Source organism: Chanos chanos, chromosome 6 (genome assembly GCF_902362185.1).
Source record: "Chanos chanos chromosome 6, fChaCha1.1, whole genome shotgun sequence".
NCBI lineage: Eukaryota > Metazoa > Chordata > Actinopteri > Gonorynchiformes > Chanidae > Chanos > Chanos chanos.
In genome coordinates this window covers 32553928-32576944 of record NC_044500.1, presented here as the reverse complement: position 1 = coordinate 32576944, position 23017 = coordinate 32553928, and the positions used below count along the sequence as shown (strand labels likewise).

The window sequence follows — 23017 nt, the reverse complement described above, 5'->3', positions numbered from 1 at the left end:
GTATCGTTATGGCGTCCATGACTACAGAAGGCCTGACAGGATTTCCTTTTTGGTGTAAGGTTTTGATGACATCAGCCCTGTCCTCATCCTCATCCTTACATAGCTTCAGGGAAATTAGATCATGACCTGGTTAGAGCATAACTTCTTTTTAGTAAAGAGTTCAGCTGCACTGACAATTAAACTGAAGCACCACGCCATGTGAGTGCATGTCCCAGTAGAATTGGGGCTAGCTGATGGCTGTTAGAGGTGTTAGTTGTCTTATCTCTCCAAATCGCTCGGGTGTGTTAATGAGCTAACTCATTACATTAACCATGAACGCACACTGAGAGGAGGTTCACACTCCCTTACACATGCAAAGGAGTCTGCAGGTGTCCGCTTTTACTAACAGTTTATCATTTAACATGGATGTCTAGTTTGGCTCATCCTTTAATTGACAAAATGACAAAAGTTGGTGCTCTTTGACTATTGTCATTTACAGAAAGCCTTGTGCATTAGCACAGGAACACGCACTGCGTGGTTACAAGAGCAGGAAATGACTTTAGCAAATTGATAGCATTTTAAAAAACAGAAAGGTGGCTGGTAAAACTCTTCATCTCAGTATGACTGATGTACCTTTTGCTTTTTGCATTTTATATGTCTTTGGTGTTTGTTGAGGAATCATTTATGCTGACGTTTTATTTGCTTTGTTGAGACTATACAGAGTATGACAAAGCCTTTTTGCTGTCTCATTCTTTTTAAATGCACCAACCTCTATACACCCTCTGGGACATCAAAACAGGAGATGAACCTCTACCTGAAAACAATATCATTAACCATTCAGTCAGTATGTAAATTCCCTGGGATTATTATCCAAGATTCTTTCATTACATTAAATTACTGTTTGCATTTACAGTTGTGGGTTTGGACTCAAGTATGAGCTTGTGTGCTCTCATTTGCCTTTGCTCTTTATATTGACCTAGAACACACACACATACATATATATATATACACACACACACACACACAGACACAAATATATATATATATGTGTGTGTGTGTGGGGGTGTGTGTGTGTAGACATATATATATATATATATATATATATATATACACACACACACACACACACATATACATGTACATGCATAGACAGAAAGGCTAGCATTGCCTTTGCTCTAGGACATTTTTATTGATACGGTATCTATGGGCATCGATCCTGATGGACTGTCAAGTTGTGTTCCCTGATGTGTATTGACAGCCATGATGAAAGACAATGAAGTTCAGCACTAAACTGCAAACTCTTCAACAAATAAACAGAGTAAACATAATTCTCTCACTGCAGCACAGTAAAAATGAAAGCAGGTAGGACTGTATTTTAATATAGCCAAAATGCAGCTGCACTATTTACAGCACCTGTAATGTCCTGGGGAGGTATCTGAGTCCCTTTGCTGGCATATTTTAAGCAGTTCCACCCATGATGTAAACAGCCATGACTCCCCCATAATGCTGCCTGCTCTCTCTCTCTCTCTCTCTCTCTCTCTCTCTCTCTCTCTCTCTCTCTCACACACACAATTACACACACTCTCACACAGCCAGACAGTCACGCCCCTAATTAAATCACTCTATCCCTCTTCTCATCTGCTCTTAACATTAAGGAAGTTATCATTTGGGTTGAGTGTTTGTCCTTGTCTCCTCTTAAATCCCCTGCCCATCCTCTGCTCTGTCTAATTGTGTGTATGTGAAATTTGTGTTGGGTAAATGGATGTCTTTATGAGTGTGAGAGAGACTGTGTGAGTGCTCTTACCTGTTAATTTTTTTAATTTTGAAATTTTACAGTGAAGTCTTATCAGGTTAGATCCAGGTTATCTTAGTTGTTTACTCTGAAAGAGGCTAATTAGATCATGATTAGAAAATAAAATTTTCTATAAACTGCTGTTTATAGAGTTATGATAAATATTGTCCATTAATCTATTAATAGTAAGCAGTCAGTAATACCATCAGAAGAAAGTGCCTATCAGACCTTTTGATTAGAAAGACTTAGGATGAAACAGGTAAACTGAGTGGCAGCTTTCTTTTTTCTCTCTTCCCCTTTACTAGGATGTAAACACACAAGCACACACACACACACACACACACACACACACACACGTCATGTCTTTTATCCTGTTTACTTCTCTGTGCATCCAGTAAACTGACAGGATGTTTTATTCAGTTTGGTTCTTCTGTCACACCTTGCCAGTTCTCTTTGAGTTTTCATAGAAAGCCTTGTCAGATTGACATAAATTATTATGTGCATACATGTTAGGAGGAGGATTTAGCTAACTGGGAAGTCGATTAACTCAGTTATTACCATTAACACCCTCACTGTTTATTTTTTAGCCAACATTGTCTTGTCTTTTTGGAAAGAATCACATTTAATGCCGTAATTCTACTGGTTAATATATCAGCTGACTAGTTGGTCAACAGATCAACTAGTCAATGTTGGTCAATGTTCAATTGTACTATCTAACAGATGACTCTAAACAGACAGAAAATATGTAGCCTGTTCTAGTTTTACTTACTAACTTCTGTATGTTTTTACCTCACAAGGATGTTTTAGTTGTCTGGCACATGCTTTACTGAAATATGATATCCAGTAATGTAGAACTGCTTGTCAAGGTCTTTGACCCTTAACCAACCTGACACCCTATACCAACAACACACCACACCAGTGATGATCGACGGTTTTTCTACAAGCAATTCACGGGCAACTAAACCACCTTTTTTTCTTGGCCTTCCTCTGTTTCCATTTGGTTTCCTGTCTAAAGTTTGCCGACATCAGAAAACGCAGATGCTGGTGTATTATCTTAACCACAAATGATGCATACCGAGAGACAAGATTAAAGGAACTCAAAGCTCAGAGCATTAACAAGAATCAGTGTTGTGAATTTATAATTACTGTCAGGGTATACAGGTCAGGGAATATTTCAGTGCGGTAGGACTTAATACATAAAGTAAACTTCTGATGAGTCTTTAGGGCAGGATGTATGGGGTTAGGTGAGCCACATTGCCGTGTTTGATTTCCAATTAATTCAGGACAGACACAACCTATTTCCTGCTAAGTTACTGATTATACAATGTAATTAAAAGTGCACTGTGTCTATACAGATGCTACACCGTCAGTAAGGATTTCTTTTTAATGTGCCTAGTTCATTGGTTTTCCATTTAAAAACAGTCATAGAAGTTGTACAACGCTGAACTGTTTTAGTACTGGGCAATAGATGGCTGAGCATTACCAAATTACCAAGGGGGCAGTTAATTACAAGCATCCTAAGGTCAGGCAAGAGCAGCTAGATTCTCTTTGTCCTGCTCTGGCTCAGTGGAGAGTTTCACAGTATGGGACGTGTTTGGCATTGTTTGAGTGACACCTCGGCGAGTGAGCGTCAGAGGCGCTGTTTGTTTACTGTGGGTGCTTGGCTGGGACAAGCTGGCCTGGTCTACCCCCACTAGCACACTTCCCCAGGCCTGATAGGAGTACAATAGCAGGAACCCCTCAGCCTGGCCAGAACAAAGCCTCTTAAAACTGGGACTAATTTCCTGTTGGTTGAAACAGGAGCTCATTTGCAGGGGAATCTGGGGAGTTTTATTTTCACTCGTCGCTGCAGTTACCAAATCATTAAAAAAAAAAAAAAAAAAACCTCCACACAAAGCATGCTGAGTGGCTGGGTCTCATTAAAGCCTAACTTTTTAATCTGACCTGAGGCAGGCAAGATAGGCTTACACTCTCTCTCTCTCTCTCTCTCTCTCTCTCTCTCTCTCTCTCTCTCTCTCTTAACACACACAGGCAAAGACACACACTGAAGTTATTAGTAGAGAGCAAGGAGATTGTGTATGTTCTTGTCCAAACATTCTGTGTCAGTTCAGCAGCAGTGGAAGTACTCAGAGGAATGGTTTGTGTTTTTAACGCACTGCCTCTACTGTTGTAACACTGGCACGCAAACGTTTGGCCAAGTTCACACAAGGCTTCTCTGCATGAGGAACACAACAATGTTAGCAACATGGCTGAGTTGTGCTGAAGCAGTTGAAGAGGGGGGCTATTTACTGTCACATTGCAGAGGATATAATCTAGCTTTTCCCAAATAACAATTCAGATACACAGCTTTGATTCTTGCTACCTCTTAAAACCATAATATGAACTAATCTACTGACCATATACTGTGTATTGTAGTATTTTGCTTAAAGAATATAATCATGTCTCTTAATTTTAAACTAACCGCATATGTTAATTTAAAATTAAGGAATGAGTGCTAGAAATCATTTTATTTGTTAGAAAATAAACTTGCTTTTATTGCTGTAATCGTGAGACTGAAAATATTTGTAGATGGAATATGAGACTTGAAATGAAACTTGAAAGTGGTATTGGGGTGTGTGTGTGTGTGTGTGTGTAATTCATGGCAGTAACGTAGGGAAGAATCAGTTTGTACATAATATGACAATTAGAGGCTTTTGCACATCATGGCAGGCTTCTCTGTGTGGGTCGGATGTGGTGAGGGGTAAAACAATTTGCTCCAGTGCGTGGCGCCCGCGTAGTCTCTCAAATAGTTCCCATGAGTATACACGCTGCGCACTCAGCGGGTGGACCAGCCTCTTTGACACACAAACTCTCGCCACTGGCAGTCAGGAGCTAGCGAACGCACGAAAGGCAGCACATACGGGATGCGTTGACGGGCGGTCTAGACAGGGCACTAGAACTCTGCAGAGCTGGCGGGCACCGTGGCTGGGAGGTTAGCTTGTGACTACCCTCCTGCAGTTACCTCTCCCATAACCACCGAAAACGACAGCATGGTGGCAAAGGATTATCCGTTTTACTTGGTCGTCAGGAGGACAAACTGCACTTTAGAGGTGCAGACACTAAACAGTAACACAGCTAAAGAAGTTGAGGTGAGTGAACGTTTCGTGGATAGCTTCAGAGAACATCGAACATAAGGATTGTTTCTTGTTGTAGTGATCCTAGCCTTGGTCTTTTTATTTTTTTGGTCAGATTTTTATTTTCCATTGAATCAATGATTATTGGATTAGTGGTACTGTCGCATCGTTTTAAAAATGTAGGAAGTTCAAACAATTAGATTCTTTCTGTCGCTTTATGATTCGTTTACACATAACCTCAACGCCTGTCACACTGTTACTCTTCAATGAGAATCATTTTGAAAAAGTAATGTTGCTGGTTTTGGGTTACAGGCGCGAAAATTTCTTAAAATACCTACTTTGTCAACATGTGCAGCAGAATGTTTTGATGGTCTAAACAACACGGAGCTTTACCAAATGTAGATTGCATGTTCTTAGATTAGCTGTAACTGGATGAATTACTGGGAGAATTAAAACCCGCCACTTCGTTTCGTTAGAAATTACTGTGGTGGTGTCAGTTACTTTCATCAAAGTGAACTGATACATAATTTAATTTGAGTTGATCCCTGTGAAACATCAAAATTTGAACAATGTAATGAAAAGCAGGCGCTGGCTTACAGTTGATGTCTGCCTCGTCGACAGTTTTCAAAATTAGCGTTTGTATCTTTCAAAGCCCAGGAAGAGAAATGCTGCCGTCGCAGGGGCTTTTGCTGAAGGGTTAGACGGCTTGGGGATTTAACGCAGCCTATCTGTATGCATGTGTACTCTGAAGTGGTTTGAGATGAAAAAGCTGTCTTTGGAGTGGTGCACGTTTTCTTACTGCATCGTGTATCTTCAAAGAATGCTGATGCTTTTTGCTGTGGTCTTCATCCTTGAAGTCTATCATCTGAATCAACCTCAAAGGTTTTTTCTCATGAAGTTCTCTCACGGCTCAGTATGTCTGACTATAGTCCTGTAAGCACCAGCAAGTCTTTATCTCTGTTAGTCTCGCCTCCTGTGTTTGCTCCCTTAAGGCATATCAAACAACACAGATTATTGACCAAGAGTCAGCAAACATTTTAAGGACATGTGTGCTAGAGATCTTACAAAAACAGCTGAAAAAGGCCAAAGAGCGGATAGATATATGGAATGTGATAAGGAAGACCTACATAGTAAAAACCAAAAAACAGGTGAATGGTTGAAAGAAATGGTTGAAAGATTTGTCTTTACTGAAAAAGATAAAATATATTCGAAAAGATCAATTTTGTAACAGCATTTTTTAGTTGTTCTTTTGATATTCTGAACATTAGGACGTAGACATTGGCTCTTAAGCTGTTGTGGTGTCATACTGGCCTGTAAAATGGGAGTGAAGAACAAGCTGCTCGTGTTTTAATCATGTCTGTCTCAACATGTGCTGTTGTCATTAGGTCACTTCAGCTCACAACAGCTTCCTCCGCAGGGGTATCACTCTCTGATCACTGTATCACTTTACACTGTTGCCTGTGCCAAGAGCCTGGTTGACCCTAAAGCAGAGGCTGCCTGCACCACACTCCTGCAGAGAGCTGAATGTCTGAAGTCTGTGTGTGTGTGTGTGTGTGTGTGTGTGTGAAGTTGCACTAATTTCAGTAGGATGTTACCATTAAGCTTATGGGGTTGAGTAACCACAGCGTGTGAGTCAATGTCCAATCAGCCCTTTGTCACACAGGACATATGTCGAGTTGCTGAGCCCCTCAGTCTGCATGGAAAATCCCATAAAAATGTGTTTTCATAGTTACTTTTGAAAAAGAGACGTCTAAGAGAACTCCTTGTTCTTATATACTTTTGATCTCCTCCTAAGATTTCCCAACCTTCTTGTAAGATGGATTATTAGAAGAACAAAGACATTAGGAAGTGAGGAGTATCCTTTAGTTAAGATTCCACACCATCAGTGTGAGCCAAGGAAGAAAGATCAAAGCATAGAGATGTTCCTTCGCTGCCAGGTGTTTTGTGATTATGCCAGTATATCATTGTAAAATGAAATGAAACAACAGTGGCAACAATCTGGTTTGAGATCAGACTAATTTGCACCTGCAGATTCATTTGATTTAAATTATATGACATCATTCGGTATCAGTGAGGATTGAAAAGGCAATTGTGATCACAAGTTTCCTTACTTGGGTGTCCAAGTTGCAATAGCCTAACTACATTTGTCATAAGACTGAGTATTTGCAAATGTTGAGAAGGTAGTTTTAAGCACACGGTGTATGTTTCATTTCTACAATGCAGAAAACAAGACTTGTTGAATGAATGCCTCTGGGTATTCTTTTGAAAATCAACTGTAGTGTCTTTGTGGCTGAATAAAAAACAAACAAACAGCTCTCTTCAGTTATTGCATGCCTTGACAGTGTCTGGAGGTACTGAAAATACAAGTGCCCAGGTTCCAACCAGATAAGAGTAGTCATACTGAGTAACTGAAATCAGTGACCACAAGTCTTCTCCACCTCAGATTAGGCTCTCAGGGGATCTCACAGGTCGCTATATTGCTCATTCTTGAATATGGAGACTAGATAAACATTGTCTGTTGTTTAAAAAAAATGTATATGAATTATACAATTCCAATTAAAGTTTTGCAGCGTCATTGATGATTGACACAACGCTGTGTTTGTTGTCTGCCGTTTGGAGGCTTCTTAGTACTGTGGAAAGTAGCTTCTACAGGTCTTGTAATGGAGTTAGTTTAGATTCTCAGATTTGTGAGTTGTCTTTCCCAGCTTGTTGGTAACTTAGTAACTAATTACAGATTTGTTAGGGATCCACCCACCCAGCTGGTTATGATTCATCAGCTCCCACACAGAATTGGACTCCCTCTCAGCAGAAATATGGTGATTTTATGCTTTGAAACCTCATGGCTTCTCGTCTGGGTAAGACTTTCATGTCATTAGTGGTAACCTCAGCCTAAACCGCTCTTCAAACCACATCTGTTTGTCTCTCTTTAGTTTCACTCACCAAAACATGGGAGGTTCTGGAGGCTTTTTTAGAGGCTGAATTCCAGCCCATGCTAGTTTTGCTTGTTTTTTTTTTTTGTTTTTTTCCCCCCTTTTTTTCCTTGAAGGTGTTTTGTCTCTCTGTCAGTCACGATAATATTCTTGTACAAGGTTTTATGGACGCTAGTTAAAATGCTCTCTTTAAATCACAAGTGGTCTGGCCACACACATTTTCAGGGAACAAAAAATCCCTGATGCCTTGGGGCCAGTTGTGAAAAGTTTGTCTTGAATATATGTATATATAACTAAATATTGTACATATGTGTTAACATTCAGTAATGAATCTATGTAGTTCATGTCCACAATGTAGACTACTGAACTGAAAACATGCCTTATTATTAAGGGAAAATCTGCTAAATATGGCAGAGAAAGTGTGAAGTAGGAAGGGAGTGTCCATTGCTGTCATATATACGTATGTGTGTGTGTGCGTGCACTCACGTGTATATACTGTATATGTGTGTATACATGCTTATGATTGTATGTATATATGTGTATGTGTATATATATATAAAAAAGTATGTTAATCACTCTGTAGTGGAGTTGTCTGGTTGTACTCAGGTATGAAAGCTGAAGGTCTGTTCTGGGAGGGCTGCAGATTCTGGCCAAACCATTCCTCTGTCACCTCTTGATAACATTAGCTAAGCAGGGTGAGGGTGGTGTAGTCCAGAAAAATGCAACATTCACACTGAATGTGCATGACATTAGTCTAATGGCAGGTACAGAGACCCTGAACCAGCATGATATGACCACAACTCAGTGTTCATGTAAGATCTGAGCCTGACTGTTTGGGGTATATTTTAAATTTTAATTGAAAATGATGTATTGCTTTGCTGCCTCGAAGATTAAATATTTTGCCTTTTCACATTTAGTGTTGACCTTACACAAGCGGATTTTGTTTCTGACTATGCCAGGATGGAACAAGCTGAACTGAGAACAGATGAACCTAAGATTCTTCTTACCAGTGGTTTATAACTGAAGTCTTTTTTTTTTTTTGTTGCAGCCTAAGAAGTTTTCCATTGACTTACTAGTTTTTTCTCTCTAACCTGAAAAGGGTTCTAGTCACACTCAAACAGTCCTTATCTATTGTAGACGTTTCTTGACCTCTGAGCTGCTGCATATCAAATTTCTGTCCATTCTGTTTCATTAAAGCAGGCAACTAATGATGGGGAGGGGGTGCCTGAAATTGCTAAATAGGTTAGCTACCCTAAGTTGCATCTGCTCGCTGTTGTTAATGGTGGAAACTGATTATGATCCTCTTTGTACCAGATTTTAAATATCTTTGGAGACATAGGATGAAAAAAGGAGGTTTCATAGATGGACAGTGCTCTACTGACAGACAATATGCACATGGAATTTAAGTGAAAAAAAAAAAAGTGTGTATGTGTCATATATATATATTTTTTTTTTTTACTTCAAGACGCACATCTGGTGCAGGTGCGTTAAGCAGTGACAATATTGAGGCCAAGGACTTATCATATGAAAGAAATGGTAATGTTTAGAGTGACAGGCGAGCCCTGAAAGTCACACACAGCTTCACTGACATTTGAGAAGCTCTGAATTATGTAAGCATGCCTCTGAAGGCCTAAGTAACACATCCCTTTCCCTAATTCGGGGAATTGTCAGAACAGACAGTCTAGTATGGTCACTGGCGCCGTTTACACAAAAGGAAACACACATATGTGTGAATAGATTGTGAGGCTAAAGCAAATAGTCTGTCTAGGATTTAGGTTGCCCGGTCTAACTCAGCCACTTGGCTGGATTAGGTGAACGGATGTATGTGTCTGGTACTGTGTATGCCTGCGGTAGGGAGTAAAGTCATTGCGTAAAGTAAGAATGAAGTTAGAGATTGTGTGTATAGATCTGGAGGCTTTGTTAGGATTCCAGCTAAAAAAGAATTTGTGTTTGTGTGTTGATTGAGCTGTCTGGCCCCTGTGTGCAGGCTAGAGACTGTCTAACTGCCCGAGAGAAAATAATTAAAGAAAGCGCTCAGGGCACCCTCTCTTGTAAAACGCGTTACAGATCTGCCTATCTGTGTAAAACGAATTATTCATTTTTGTCGTTTAGGCATATCAGCAAATGACAGTTCCCCCTGAAGTACGCTTAAACAGCTTTAATATGATCAGAACGAAACTTATTTTAAATGGTCAAATGGGAAGGTAAAGTTCATTTCAGTGTTTGACGCGATGCACTCAGTCTTGATGAGTGCGGGATGGCTTCCGTGCTAATGTAGTTGTTGATGCTTCACCTGATTGCGCGAGAGATGTCAAGAGATCCAGATGAGGCTGACTTGGCTGTGTGACTGAGGTAATTTATTGGGGAAAGGATCGTGCGGTCCATAGAGGCTCTGCTCGCTGAATACTGATCTGAAGACTTGCAGTGACATCACACCATCTCTGCAAAGGCAATGACAAGCAGAGCGAGGCAACGAGAGAGAAGGAGAAAAGGAGTGTCGGAGGAGCCAGAGGGTGCAGAGACAGAAAAAGACGCTATCAAGGTCACGGTGTTTTGCGGGGTGGGGGGGGCTAGGGATTTCGTCAAATGGTGTATTTCTGGTTTTCGTTTTTTTTTTCTGAAAAACGAGCGTTCTCAGGTCTGTGCTGCCCCTCACTACGCCTCGGACAGGAATAAGTACTCCCGTTGCTTTGGTGGTCACGTTAAAGGACAGAGCGGAACTGTGAGAATCTGTGTGTGCATGTCATTCAGTTGCTGTCTTTGCTCTGGTATTTCTGTGGTACTCATTTGAAGGAGAGAGTGAGTTTGTATCCTTGACACAGCAGCATGCATTTTAGAGTGGGGGGGGGGTGGTGCTGAGTGGCGAGAGGGTTTCCCTAGCTTCTGCTGACTTCTCAGGCATTCAGGCAAACAGCTCTTATGACACTCATAAGCGTTATGTATTTCTCACATGATGAGGTCCAATGGATGTAAGAAGAAAGGTACCTATTTTCTGTGTGCTCCTACGTGTGCGCGCCTGTGTGTGTGTGTGTGTGTGTGTGTACTGCTTTATTTCTGTCTTTGTGAAGACACATTGTATAACCTTGATCTGTCTGTCAACAGGAACCTAGCAACAAACGGGTGAAACCGCTGTCCCGAGTCACGTCTTTGGCGAACTTAATTCCACCGGTGAAGGCAGCACCACTTAAACGCATCGGACAGACGCTGCAGGTACAGGAAACGTTGCATTCACAATGTCCACAAACAACTTCTTTAATAACTACAGTCATTCACAGAACTCACGGAGCGACCCAGCGTGTATCTCTGAGAGTGCATTTGAAATTACATGACTCACCCTTTCTTTTACAGTCTGAAACAGAATTATCGTATATACTATGCTAGCAACTAATTTGCTAAACGTGCACCCACCAGAGAGCCGTTGTTGCTTTGCCATGAAATCTGTGGTCACCAGTAACAAGTTACAAATGTGCAGTCTTTTTCCTCTCTTAAATCATTTCAGTATGGGTTTTCGTATTCAGCCTGTGTTTTTGTGCTGGCCTAAGAGCGTCAGTTTTAGGCAGCAGCAGCGACAGCAGTTGTTGCTGAGTGTTTAGGGTGTTGGGATCAAGCAGGTATATTCCAGCTCATATTGGCTTAGAGAGGACAGAGCTGTGATGTGATGTACGAGCGCTGGGAAAGCAGGCGCACGGCCCAGGGCAGGAAATGAGACAGCCTTATGTTGCCGTAACCTGTCTGGAGGCTCAGCTGAGAGCGAGTCAGACTGCGTGCTCTGTCTTCTCAGAACAGACCTGTGATTCAGCAAAGCAGGCCCCAGACTCACACAGCACAGCAAGCTGTATGACTCCGCAAAGAGCAGAATGTTCTGTGGAGTGTTGACGATAGACATGTAGATTGCTTTATTGTGAAACACACAATGAGAAATTGGGGGGGTTGAATGCTAAAAATGCTCTAATGTGTAAGTTTAAAACATGCAAACATCCATTTAAATCAAGTTTACCTCGATGGTCCTTAATGAATTGTGAAACTGCATTCTATGTTGCTGGTTCTTGACCTTTTAAGATTAAGATGCTCCCATCTCAGTCACTACATTCGCATCAGGTCCCATGACTCATTCTGCTAACTCTGTAGTACTCCCTACCAGCATATCTGTAAGGTGACTGTGTCTGACATCTCTAGAACACACAATCATTTTCAACACGCTCAACTTTTCGTCTTTCAAATTCTGACCGGAGTTTATTGCAAGTGTTGGGTTTTATTGTGGCTTGGTTCTCTTGGTTCTTGGTTCAGATGCTGCAGCACTGAGATAATGCCTTGTGTTACTCTTTAGAGACTGTGTAACTGGCCAATGTTTTTTTTTTTTTTTTTTTTTTTTTTTTCCCTCTCCTGAGTTGTTGCATTCTTGATAATTGTAATCATACTTTAGAAAATAAAATCGTATCTTTGTTTCATCGCTCACTCAGTGTTCTACAAGGGCCTTTTGCTTTCTCCCACTCCAGCGTTCTATAAGTTTCCGCACGGAGAGCCGACCGGAGATCATGCCTCCTCGACCGTGGAGCAGACAGGCACCGCCAGCCAACACCAAGCGCAGGGACAGCAAGCTGTGGAGTGAGACGTTCGACGTGCGTCTGGGCCAGATGCTCTCCTCCAAAGAGATCAAGAGACAGGAGGTTAGAAGCTTCAGGCCTCAGAGATCCCAGACATCTTTGTGCTACAAAACTGATAGTGTTTTCCTATTTCAAAAAAAAAAGAAAAGAAACGTGCTGTCTTTGAAAGCCTGATTCTGCCGTCTAAAGGTTTAGGAGCAATTCTATGAGATGGTGTGGTTTACCGCATGATAGTGTTGCAAAGCAACATAATAATACTCATAATTGTCTTCTTCACGCTAAAAGAACACTACGTGATATCAGTGTCCTACAGAAATTAGGAGAGGTTTTTTTTTCTCCTCTGGTATGATTTTTTTTTCCTGTTGCTTCTAGGCTATGTCTGCCATTTTTGTGATATTCGGTCTCATTGGAAAGGAGAACTCAGACACTGCTCAGCTGGTGTAACACAAGTTTATTTGGCATCTTGAAACTGAAAACTTTGGAGCAAAATCCAAAAAGTAGACTCTGAGTCCCAGTGCTGTAATCCATGTGTAATCCAAGTGAACAAGCAGCGTCAGCTGAAATGGAGTAGTTGTTTCAGTGAAGGGAGAGTTGTCAAAAAGGAAAAAAAAAAAAAAGAAACACCCCTTGCTCCCTGGTGTTCCTTGAACTACTCCTTCTCTCTCCCTCCCTTTGGTTTCTCAAGAAAGCTGAGGAGTTTCATCACTGTTCGTCAGTAGTAAAAATTTGTGGGCCTTGCTTGAAACATGGCTTGCCCCCTCCCTGCTGCCAAATTGAGCTTGGTTTCCTGACCACACAAACTTCAAAAGGCTTGGGGATATAGTGTGGACAACAGAGAGCAGCTGTCCACCGGGACGTATTGAGTTTTTCAAAGGTCGAAGGGGTGCAGTTTTTTTTCCCCTTACTGAAACTGCAGAAGTCTGGAGAGCAGCTTAAAGAGAGGGGAAGATAAGGTTCACACGACTTCACAGGCTTTTGCTTTGCTAGATTTGAAGGCAGTGTTTTTGACCTGGTTGTTGTGTTACAGCCCTCAGCGCTTCTGGAGTCCACTCATTTTGCCTCATCATTTAAGAAGCCTCACGTTTCGAAGTGCTTCTTTGATGCATGTGTATTGCATATACACTGTAGTGAAATATGGGTTTAGTTTCATGCGTGAATCTGTAGTTCAGATCCATCAAGCAAAGATTTTCTCTTGAGCTTAACCTTTTGGTAAATGAATAGTTGTTGATTCCTGCTGACATTTTTATTTTCTAACAAAACCACTTTTCCTCTTTGTTCGTGTCTGTTTTGCAGGCAATTTTTGAGCTGTCTCAGGGGGAACAGGACCTGATTGAAGACTTGAAGCTGGCCAAGAAGGTTAGTTCTGCTTTTGCAATTAGTGGGACACCCCCCCCCCCCCCCCCCCTCCGCTGCGAACAGCGTAAAAAAACCAAATTGTTCCCCCTCGTGAGAGCCGTGGCTCCAGTTTCCTTTCCATTCATGAAATCATACACTTTTTTTTTTTTTAAAGGGGGGTGGGGTGGGGTGCTCCGCGAATTCACGCTCAGAATGAGGACACCTGTGGACATGTTTAAGACTACCGGAAGTTTCCCAAACAAAGTGTTTTAGAAAACGTACATGAGTGCTGTTTGAGGCATTTGTAAGACACCATTAGTGAAGCTTATGAATTGTCTTCATTTTTTTCTGCTGGTACCAAAGCATGTAATGCCGTGTACTCATTACAGTAGCTTGAAATAGGAACACTACACGCCACTGTGGTCAGTGGGTCACTGTGTGGTGGTCTCTTAAATGAGCTCAAGATTACTTGGATAACAAACCGAGACCCTGTCCCCTAACATTAATGGGGTTATTTATATAATATGCTAGTATGTTTATCTGGGTCAGGTTCACATAAATATACGAATAGCACTAAAGAAGTGTTTCTAGACCGTCTTCCGGAGTTTGCGGCTCTTCAGTCTTACATGTGTATGATGTCATCACAGGCCTACCACGATCCCATGCTGAAGCTGTCAATCATGACTGAACATGAGCTTAATCAGATCTTTGGCACACTGGATTCTCTCATCCCCTTGCATGAAGGTATTAAAAGGAGCATAAATGCCTATTCACAAACATGTAATCTCACCAAATCAGTGTGAGCAATCTCTTCATCATTTGTACTCTCCTTCTCTCATACACAGTAACAAGTGATATTCTTGTTTTTCGTTTTAGATTTGCTCAGTCGCTTGCGAGAGGCAAGAAAACCCGATGGTTCTGTAGAGCATGTGGGCCAGATTCTAGTCAACTGGGTAAGACCAACTGCACACCAACTCTCAATGGCTATTGGAGTGTACAGTGTTTGCCTTAACACCGAAGCAGTGGAGATATGCACGCACAAAAGACTGTTTTCAAAAGTTCAGAGCAGATCCAGCTGGCCTCAGTCAGCCATATGTGTATGAGTGTTAGTGTGTGTATGTGTGTGTGTGTGTGTGTGTGGAGAGGAGCTGGAACTTCTCTCCCTAACAGTGAGTGTGGGGGAGTGTAGGTAGCCTGTGCTGGAGCTGGGGATATCACTCACTCTGGCAGTACAACCACTTCACTTTTGTGTCTTAGCCAGAGAAAGTATCTCCTCTTCCTTATTGTTGGGGAATGTTCTCAAAGTCAGTGTAATGTGAGCCATTTATAGCTGTTATGCATTGGTGATGGTAGGTCATATAATTTAGTTTGGTATATAATTTTAGTTTAGTTTTTTAAAAAAAATATAATTCCTGTATTATAGACACAGGGTAACTCAGTACTGTTAATGCACTTGTTGAAGATATCGTAGATGTAATCTGTGGAGTACGTGCTGTGATGTGTGTTCCCATGTTGTAAATTTATTTATTTATTTATATACATTAACTTAAGTAGTCTCACAGCTTCCACAACAGTTTATAATTTACATTTTGCTTGAAGAAGAACTTCTGATAGAATTTTCCTCAGACATACTGTCGATATTCCCGTCCTTTAGCGCTGCTGCTACAGAAGAGCAGTCAGCCACAGTTCAAAATGCCTTTTCCAAACTAAATAACCTTTGTAAAGTAGTTGCTAGGGAAAAAAAGATGGATGTGGGGTCAGGAACTCCATGAGAGCACTGCACTGTTAATCACACTTGACAGGCCTGTCGAATGTTCCTGTTCGGTGCAGGGGGGGATGTGTTTGCCTCTGTGTGCTATGGGCTAAATGTATTGGCTTTTTTCCCACCTCACACTCAAACTCGCTCTCTAGCACACAACATATATTTCTGCGGTGAATCGAAGCCAAAGGAGTGAACTGAATGAGCTCCAGCAGGGCTCTCATCCATGCATCCATGCTGGATTGTTCTACCCTCTTTGCTGTTTTCTGTGCCACATGGTCGCTAAGACAATAAGCTCCGCATTGTGACTTTGTTTCAGTCCAGAGGATGCGGGTCAGAGCCACGGACAGGTTTAGCTTGCCAAGCTTTTTAGTCGGCGTGGTGACGGACGTGTTTATGTACGAAGCACGGTCACTCGGCCTGGACGACCGTTGCCCTGCTTTTTTTATTCGTGCACGCTTTTCACATAAAGAACATAATGGGTCAGTTGTGCCCTCTTTGTCAGAAAGAGCAGGCAGCTAAAAAACACTCCTTACTGTTGGGTTTGTTTTGACTGCACAGCATGGTCGTGTGCAGATCTGACTGCAAACTCTGCTGAGGTCTGTTCATCATTGTAGTTTAAAGGGACAAAGAGCAGTGATCAGTTGATATTCAGATTAGTTTGTGTTAAATTCTCTGTCTGTCCCATGTTGGGAGAGCAAGTGTAATATGAATGGAGCTTGACTGGTAATATGACAGTGAGGAGAACCACAGAGTTAAGTGGAGATCTCAATCTCTTTCTCTCTGGTAAAGGTATCACACCTAGGGTTGGTCACGAAGTAAGAGAGCGTAAGAAACCTTAAGCTCAGTTTTCCAGCTACACACACACACACACACACACAAGGTTCATTTATGAGCTGCAGTGTGGCCTCTTCTCAGAAGGGAGTCCTCTAAAAAACAAACAGTCTCATCCTCTGGCCTGTGACCTCTATGCCCTCTGGATCTAGTTTCACTAATCAACCCCAATGAACATTCCCTCTGCTCACAGTTGACTTAAGTCCCTCAGTCCCACGGAGGCTACTGAGGCAGAGACTACCCTTTCATCGTTAACTCTCAGTTCATAAGAGCAACTTCAGGAAAAGGAAAGCGTCGCACTGCACTTCCTTCATTTGCTTTTGTTGAAATAAGAGACTGAAGATCAGCTTTTACTCTGCCAAATTGTTTATCAGCACTGACATGGACTAGATACCATTTCTTCTTCCACATCAGGTTATGTGAAATGGGGGGGGGAACAGAGTTAGCAGCACTTGGCAATAAATGCTGTTTACGAAACAGTTTTAGTATAATGTCTGTTTATTAATGATGTCTAGCCAGAGTTACAAGCTTATCAAGTCCCTAAACAGGCTGGACTTACAGATGCGTGATATAATTATTGCTGTCTAATAATAGTGTCTAATACTGTCTAATGGTAATAACTATTAATATTAAGATAAATGCTGAAACACTGATTTGCGCAGAAAAAAGCTGTGATGTTGGATTTAGCTCAGTGTATGTAGTTTTAAGAGGAAGGAAATAAAAGTGAACGGTAAAGGTTTGTGCGTCTTCAGTAGGACGAAGGTTTGGTTCCGCTGTAGTGTCCATCTCCCAGTGAGTTTGTTATTACAGGGAGACAGGGCAATCCTGCACAGACTTCTTTTTCCTGTTTACAGCAAAACACTATGGGGGGAACAATGCATGCCTGAGGAGGACAGGAGGTGCCACTTGAGCTGTTTACTCATACCCTCCTGCCCAATCAAATGCTAGTGTTGTATGCGGAGTATTTACCCTTGGCGAATCCATCCAATTGGATTGCATAACCCTGTGAACGTTATCCAGTTCCACTACATCTCAAAGGAAGGTGGTCTGAAAAAGGGACTGTTTGTTATAAAAAAAAAAAAGTATATTTGTGCTGTGCTAAAATTTTGGGACTTTGTGTTTTCTCCAGTATTGTTAGTGTTGTTGGCATTCCAATGAAAAAGCTCTTTCTCTAATGGGCAGGAGACGCATCAAAATCACCCTACAAGTTGAATATAGAACAGAAGTGCGTACCATTACATGATTATATAATTTAAAAAAAAAGGATTTTAGAGAATCTGCTCAATATTTGCTTAGGGTACTCTCATCAATTTACAGGCTCACTGATGTAAACACATTCTTTTGTGGACACTTATCTCCAGATTGTACTCAGAATTCCACTACGTGGGCAAACTCCGCGCCCCCTGCCCCCTGCCCCCTGCCCCCTCTGTTTATGAACAGGGTCTAAGTAGATGGTTTTTCTGAGCTCGCTCTCTCTCTCTCTCTCCCGAAAGACCATTTATCACTCATCTTGATAAGTGACTTTGACTGTTGGCTCTTCTTTGCCCAGGGCAGTAGCTCTTTGTGGGGTTAACAGGGTTTGCCTGCTTCAGGAATGTACAGATGTTCTCAGGATGTTCCTGTTGCAGAGCAAACGTCTTCTCTCGTCACCTTCCAGTCAGCTCAGGCCATTCGTCTGCTCTCCACTGCCTTATGCTCTTTTGTAATGTGCAGATACTAGCCTGGTAACATTCCCCAGTGCTGCTTCTGGAGCAGACCAGAGCTGGGGGAGGGAGGTGGGGGGGGGGGAGATGAGGAGCTTGCATAAAGCTGTTTTCATACCAGTTTAGCCAGATGGGAGAGTTTTGTTTAGATGTGTTACTGTGGCTTAATAATATGGCTTGGTTTCACAGTAATGGGCTCTCGCTCTTTTGGACAGTTGAATTTTGAGCTGCTTTGTACATGTACGTTTTGTTTTTAATGTCTTTAACAATGAGAAATCTGTTGTACCTGTCAACCTGCGGCAGATGTTTATTGAGTATCGCAGTCAGCGAGTATATATTAATGAGGGGTTTATAAACAGCTCTGCAGTAACAGACGTCTTACTTTTACCTTGGCGTCCCAAATTCATGTTGCCCCATATCTGTTAACACAGCTGTGAGTTAGTGGAAAACAAGATGAAGAATTAGACACACTTTTCTTTTTTCTTTTCTATCATAACATAAACCAGACGAAGTACAGTGCTTTGATTAATCCTTCTCTTCCTCTATTTTGTTTAGCTTCCTTGCCTGGACTCTTACAACAGCTACTGCAGTAACCAGGTGGCAGCTAAAGCCTTACTGGACCATAAGAAACAGGATCACAGAGTGCACGACTTTCTGCAGCGCTGCCTGGAGTCGCCATTTAGCCGCAAGCTAGACCTGTGGAACTTTCTGGACATTCCTAGAAGCCGGCTTGTCAAGTACCCTCTCCTGCTACGAGAGATTCTCAAACATACGCCCAACGATCACCCAGACCTCCAGCACCTTGATGAAGCTGTACGTGTCATAGCATTTCAGACAGACACACACACACACACACACACACACCCCACCGGTGCTACACATTTTCATTCGCAAGCTCATTCACTTACATTCACTTTTTATTTATTGTTGTTGTTCTTAAAGCCTGTCAGTCACTTCTTTCTTTCTTTCTTTCTTTCTCTCTTTCTTTCTTTCTTTCTTTCTTTCTTTGCTCTGCAGATCAACATGATCCAGAACATTGTAGCTGACATCAACACACAGACGGGCGAGTCAGAGTGCCGCTACTATAAAGAGCGTCTGCTCTACCTGGACGAGAGCCAGAGAGACCTGCTGATTGACAGCTCCCGCATCCTCAGCTGCCACGGAGAGCTGAAGAACAACAGAGGCGCTGTGAGTGTAATCCACAGAAACACTTTTACACCTACAGGGTTCAAAAAATGCTTTTTCATTTTGATTTCTTTCTGTTTCGTGCGAATTCTAAATACAGAAACATGTTCTTTATCACTCACATGCTATATACTATTACCTATTTCAGAACTGTCTGTTTGGTTTGAGGTTTTTCCCTTTTCCTTATGCCACGGGTCAGTCATATGTCAGCACCAATAATAATAATTTTTTTTTTTTTTTTAAGTGGTTAAAATGAACCCTTTCACCTCAAAGGTGAACCGCACACAAACACAGACAAACCATGTAGCATTCCATCTGCCTTATGGAAACATTTAACCTCTCGCCCTAATTCAGTTAAACTGGTGTAAAAACAGCATAACAAAATAGTGAATGGATGGTTTTGATTGGAGTATGACATACTACTATGGACAGGATTGAAGCACCCACTGACACAAACATAAGACATATCCGTCTAAAACCCCGTATGACCTTTGCCCCTATAATATGCCCTAAGAAAGCAGAAGGTCAGCAGAGGACAAATGTTGCTCTCACCAGAAGATAGAACAAGCACAATAAGAAAAAAAAAACCCGCTGAGCTTACATTTCTTACGAGGAAGTCCCTTTAAAAGCAACGACGTCATTCTTTTGCACGTTTAATTTGTTTTTGCCATGGTTGCGCATCATGGATAAATGGGAAGCACCTGGCTGAAATTTTTATGTCCCGGTCACTGTGTTCCGGTACACTTTTGATATAGATTTTTTTCTCTCTCTCTCTTTCTCTCTCTAATTTTTTTAAATAAGAGGTTCCCATCATTGCCGTGCAGGTCCACCATAATAAGAGGGCAGTGCTGTAGAGTTACCCTAATCACAGGAAAGGCCAAGCACAAAGCTATGAATCAAAATGTACTGGAGTAGTACCAGAGTGGACTTTTTCATGGAAATTTAGCGCAACAGAAAAAAAATGTATACTTTATTGTTCTTTTAACAGTTAAATCTCCAAATACTACATAAGAAACAGTCTAAGATTTAGGTTCAGGGTTTTTTTTTTTCTTTCTCTTTTTAATCAACTCTCACTTACATGAATTGTTTCTATATAAGTACATTATTTTGTTTGTGTTAACACTGAAATTAGCTCAAGTTGTACACAACTTGTATCGTCACAGGCAACAGAGGGAAGCTCGACAAACTTGACATCCCTTTAATCCACTGGTTCTTCTAAACTTCCCCCCATTAGACTTACAGACCCTCCGTGTGAATCATTTTCCGTTGGATAAACGTACGCACACAGTCATATCCTTTCATAGTTACACAAGATTGCAGCTTTCCAAATTCAGGTTATAATCGCCCTCAAGTTCCTCAGAGGATCAGAATGAGTAAAAATGGTTTGTAGTATACTTATCAAAACGGAAACATTGAGAGAGGTCATATTCTTGCTAGGGCTGCAGGACACAAACTAGTACATTGCCTCAGCATTGGCTCATATGTTATGTAATGTGTCCAGATCACAGCCCTACAGTATTTATGCTTTTCCCTATTAAGTCAGCTGCTTTTTCATATGTTTATTCAGCCGTGAACTCGCCAAATAAACGTATACTGTTTAGTTTTGCCACGATTATTTTACACCTGTTAATGCCAGGGCTGTGTGTGTGTATGTGTGTTTAATTTTCCATTCATATTGAATACAATTTATTCAGATGTTTAGTCTGCGGATGGTTTGTGATGATGATAAAATGGCAAAGTACATTCCTGATCCGACTGAAGAGGGAAAGCTTTGAGTTTCTGTAAAACGTCCGTTTTTTTTTTTGTTGTTGTTGTTTTTTTTTTAAATAGTTCTCCAATACCAATCAGAACGTTCCATTAAATATGCCTCTCTCTCTCTTCTCTCTGCAGAAACTGCATGTTTTTCTGTTCCAAGACGTGCTGGTGATCACTCGAGCCATAACGCACAATGAGCAGCTTGGGTACCAGCTGTACCGCCAGCCTATCCCCGTACGTGAGCTAGAGTGGGAGGACCTGCAGGACGGAGAGATTCGCCTCGGGGGCTCCATCCGCGGAGCGTTCAGCAATAACGAGCGAAGTGAGTATCTCTCCCCGTCTCGTTTAAATACACAAGTATGCGGTAAAAGCCTTTGCTCTCTGACTTCTGGTGTGCTGAGATCACCCCACATCAGGGTGTACTTTAGAACCCCTCATGTTAGGTCATGTAGAAACCCAAACACCACTGAAAAGTATTGCTAGATACATACGGTATGTCTTTTTCCAGACTTAATTCTCTAACATGTCCCGTGTATTTCTTTCTTCCTTACCAGCCAAGAACTTTTTCCGGGTGACGTTTCGCAGTGGCGGGCAGCTCCAGTCACACTCGTTCCAAGCCAGCGATGCCTTCAACAAGCAGCAGTGGCTGAACTGCATCCGACAGGCGAAGATGGCAGTGGGAGCTGGCAGCTTACCCAGAGACACTGAAGCCCCTCGGAGCCCTCGCGCTCTCTTAAGACCAATAGCTCCATCTCCACACAAGCGAGAGGAGCGCATGGAGCCTGGGGATGGCAACACGTCGGACTGTAGCATGGACACGAGCGAAGCCGCCCCCGGGGTGGGCGCAGAGCCGGGTAGCGAGTGCCCCCAGATGGAGCACACAGACTCGAGCGCTGCCCCTGTGGAGGTGTGAACTCTTAAGGAGACAAATATTTACCATCTCTGCTCATGAGCAAACCTGTACAGTGTTGTATAACAGAGAAAGGTCCTGTTCTGAGGCAAGCTACAGCAGATAGGAAGCACTTTTTGTTAACTCTGTATTCTCTGTTCCGTTTCTTATTTTGTGTCTTTGTCGTTCTCGTTCTTCAATCCTTTTGTCACTCTCTTTTTCTCTAGTGCCTTTCTATTAGACTGTGGTATTGTCTGCAACAGTTAGATATGTATCTGGAACCGTGTCCAGTTACGTTTGGATGTTCTTTGTAGACAGAACAGGATAACAATGAGGACTAATTGTCTGTTGTTCATTGTGGTGTTGCATTGGCCTCCGGTGTTCCAGAAATTTCCCCCTTTATCATTAGAAACACCCCCAGGGGCCTGTTAAACACACTGCCATCACTCCCTGTTCCCCTGCACTACTACTGTGGCCTCTGAGAGGAAATCTTCAGATTTATTTAAGTACTTGTATATTTATGTACAAAATATTGACTATGTTTTGTCTGCAATAATTACCCAGACAAAATGACCAGCGGAATGTTTTCATGACAATCAAGATGAAAAAAAAAGTGTTTGCAAATGGGCAGTGATGCACAATACTTAATAAATAGACAGACATAGATTCCAGTCCATGTAAATGCTGGTTGTGAGATGGTCTGAAAGCCAGCGTCTACATAGACCAGACCAAAGATTTTGGAAAGTATTGGACATTCTGATTACCACGTTACCACTGACATCAGTAGATCCCAGTGACAGAGAGGTTAAAGTAAGATTTTCTGCTTCTCCACTAAGTCTTACCATCGCAATGCGAGTAAATTCAACCACAGATATACTTAGCAAGCAATGGCCATCTCTCACTGCTGGCATCAAATCATAATGGATAAAAAGTTTGTTCTTCCCACATAAATGGAAGTCAGTCAAGCATTCTGATATGGAAGTAGTGTAATTGGCAGTTTACAATTCCAGGTTGGAAGGACTTAGATCTCGAAGGAGTATGTTTTAGTCACTGTGCATTGCCTCTTACAAGAGAGACAGTAATGACATAAATTTGTTTTTGTACTGTGATTTGTAAGTCTGTGGTGGATGTTGTTCATT

At 41.8% G+C, this 23017-nt stretch overlaps 1 protein-coding gene across 1 annotated transcript; it reads left to right on the top strand.

The window, feature by feature from the left end:
* The first annotated feature begins 4800 nt into the window (after positions 1-4800).
* arhgef3 (Rho guanine nucleotide exchange factor (GEF) 3) lies at positions 4801-22021 on the top strand. The gene is made up of 10 exons (XM_030777152.1): positions 4801-4899; positions 10917-11024; positions 12311-12481; positions 13712-13774; positions 14401-14497; positions 14630-14706; positions 18605-18862; positions 19067-19237; positions 21125-21311; positions 21544-22021. Exons 1-10 carry the CDS (start codon positions 4801-4803, stop codon positions 21900-21902), a joined length of 1590 nt encoding a protein of 529 aa, XP_030633012.1. The 3' UTR covers positions 21903-22021.
* The last annotated feature ends 996 nt before the right edge of the window (positions 22022-23017 follow it).

Bases quoted from the DNA above. Each gene is read 5' to 3' on its own strand.
- arhgef3 (XM_030777152.1), top strand. From the start codon at position 4,801: ATGGTGGCAAAGGATTATCCGTTTTACTTGGTCGTCAGGAGGACAAAC. The intron at 14,707-18,604 runs GTAAGACCAACT...TATTTTGTTTAG, and splicing joins GCCAGATTCTAGTCAACTGG to CTTCCTTGCCTGGACTCTTA. The intron at 19,238-21,124 runs GTGAGTGTAATC...TTCTCTCTGCAG, and splicing joins TGAAGAACAACAGAGGCGCT to AAACTGCATGTTTTTCTGTT.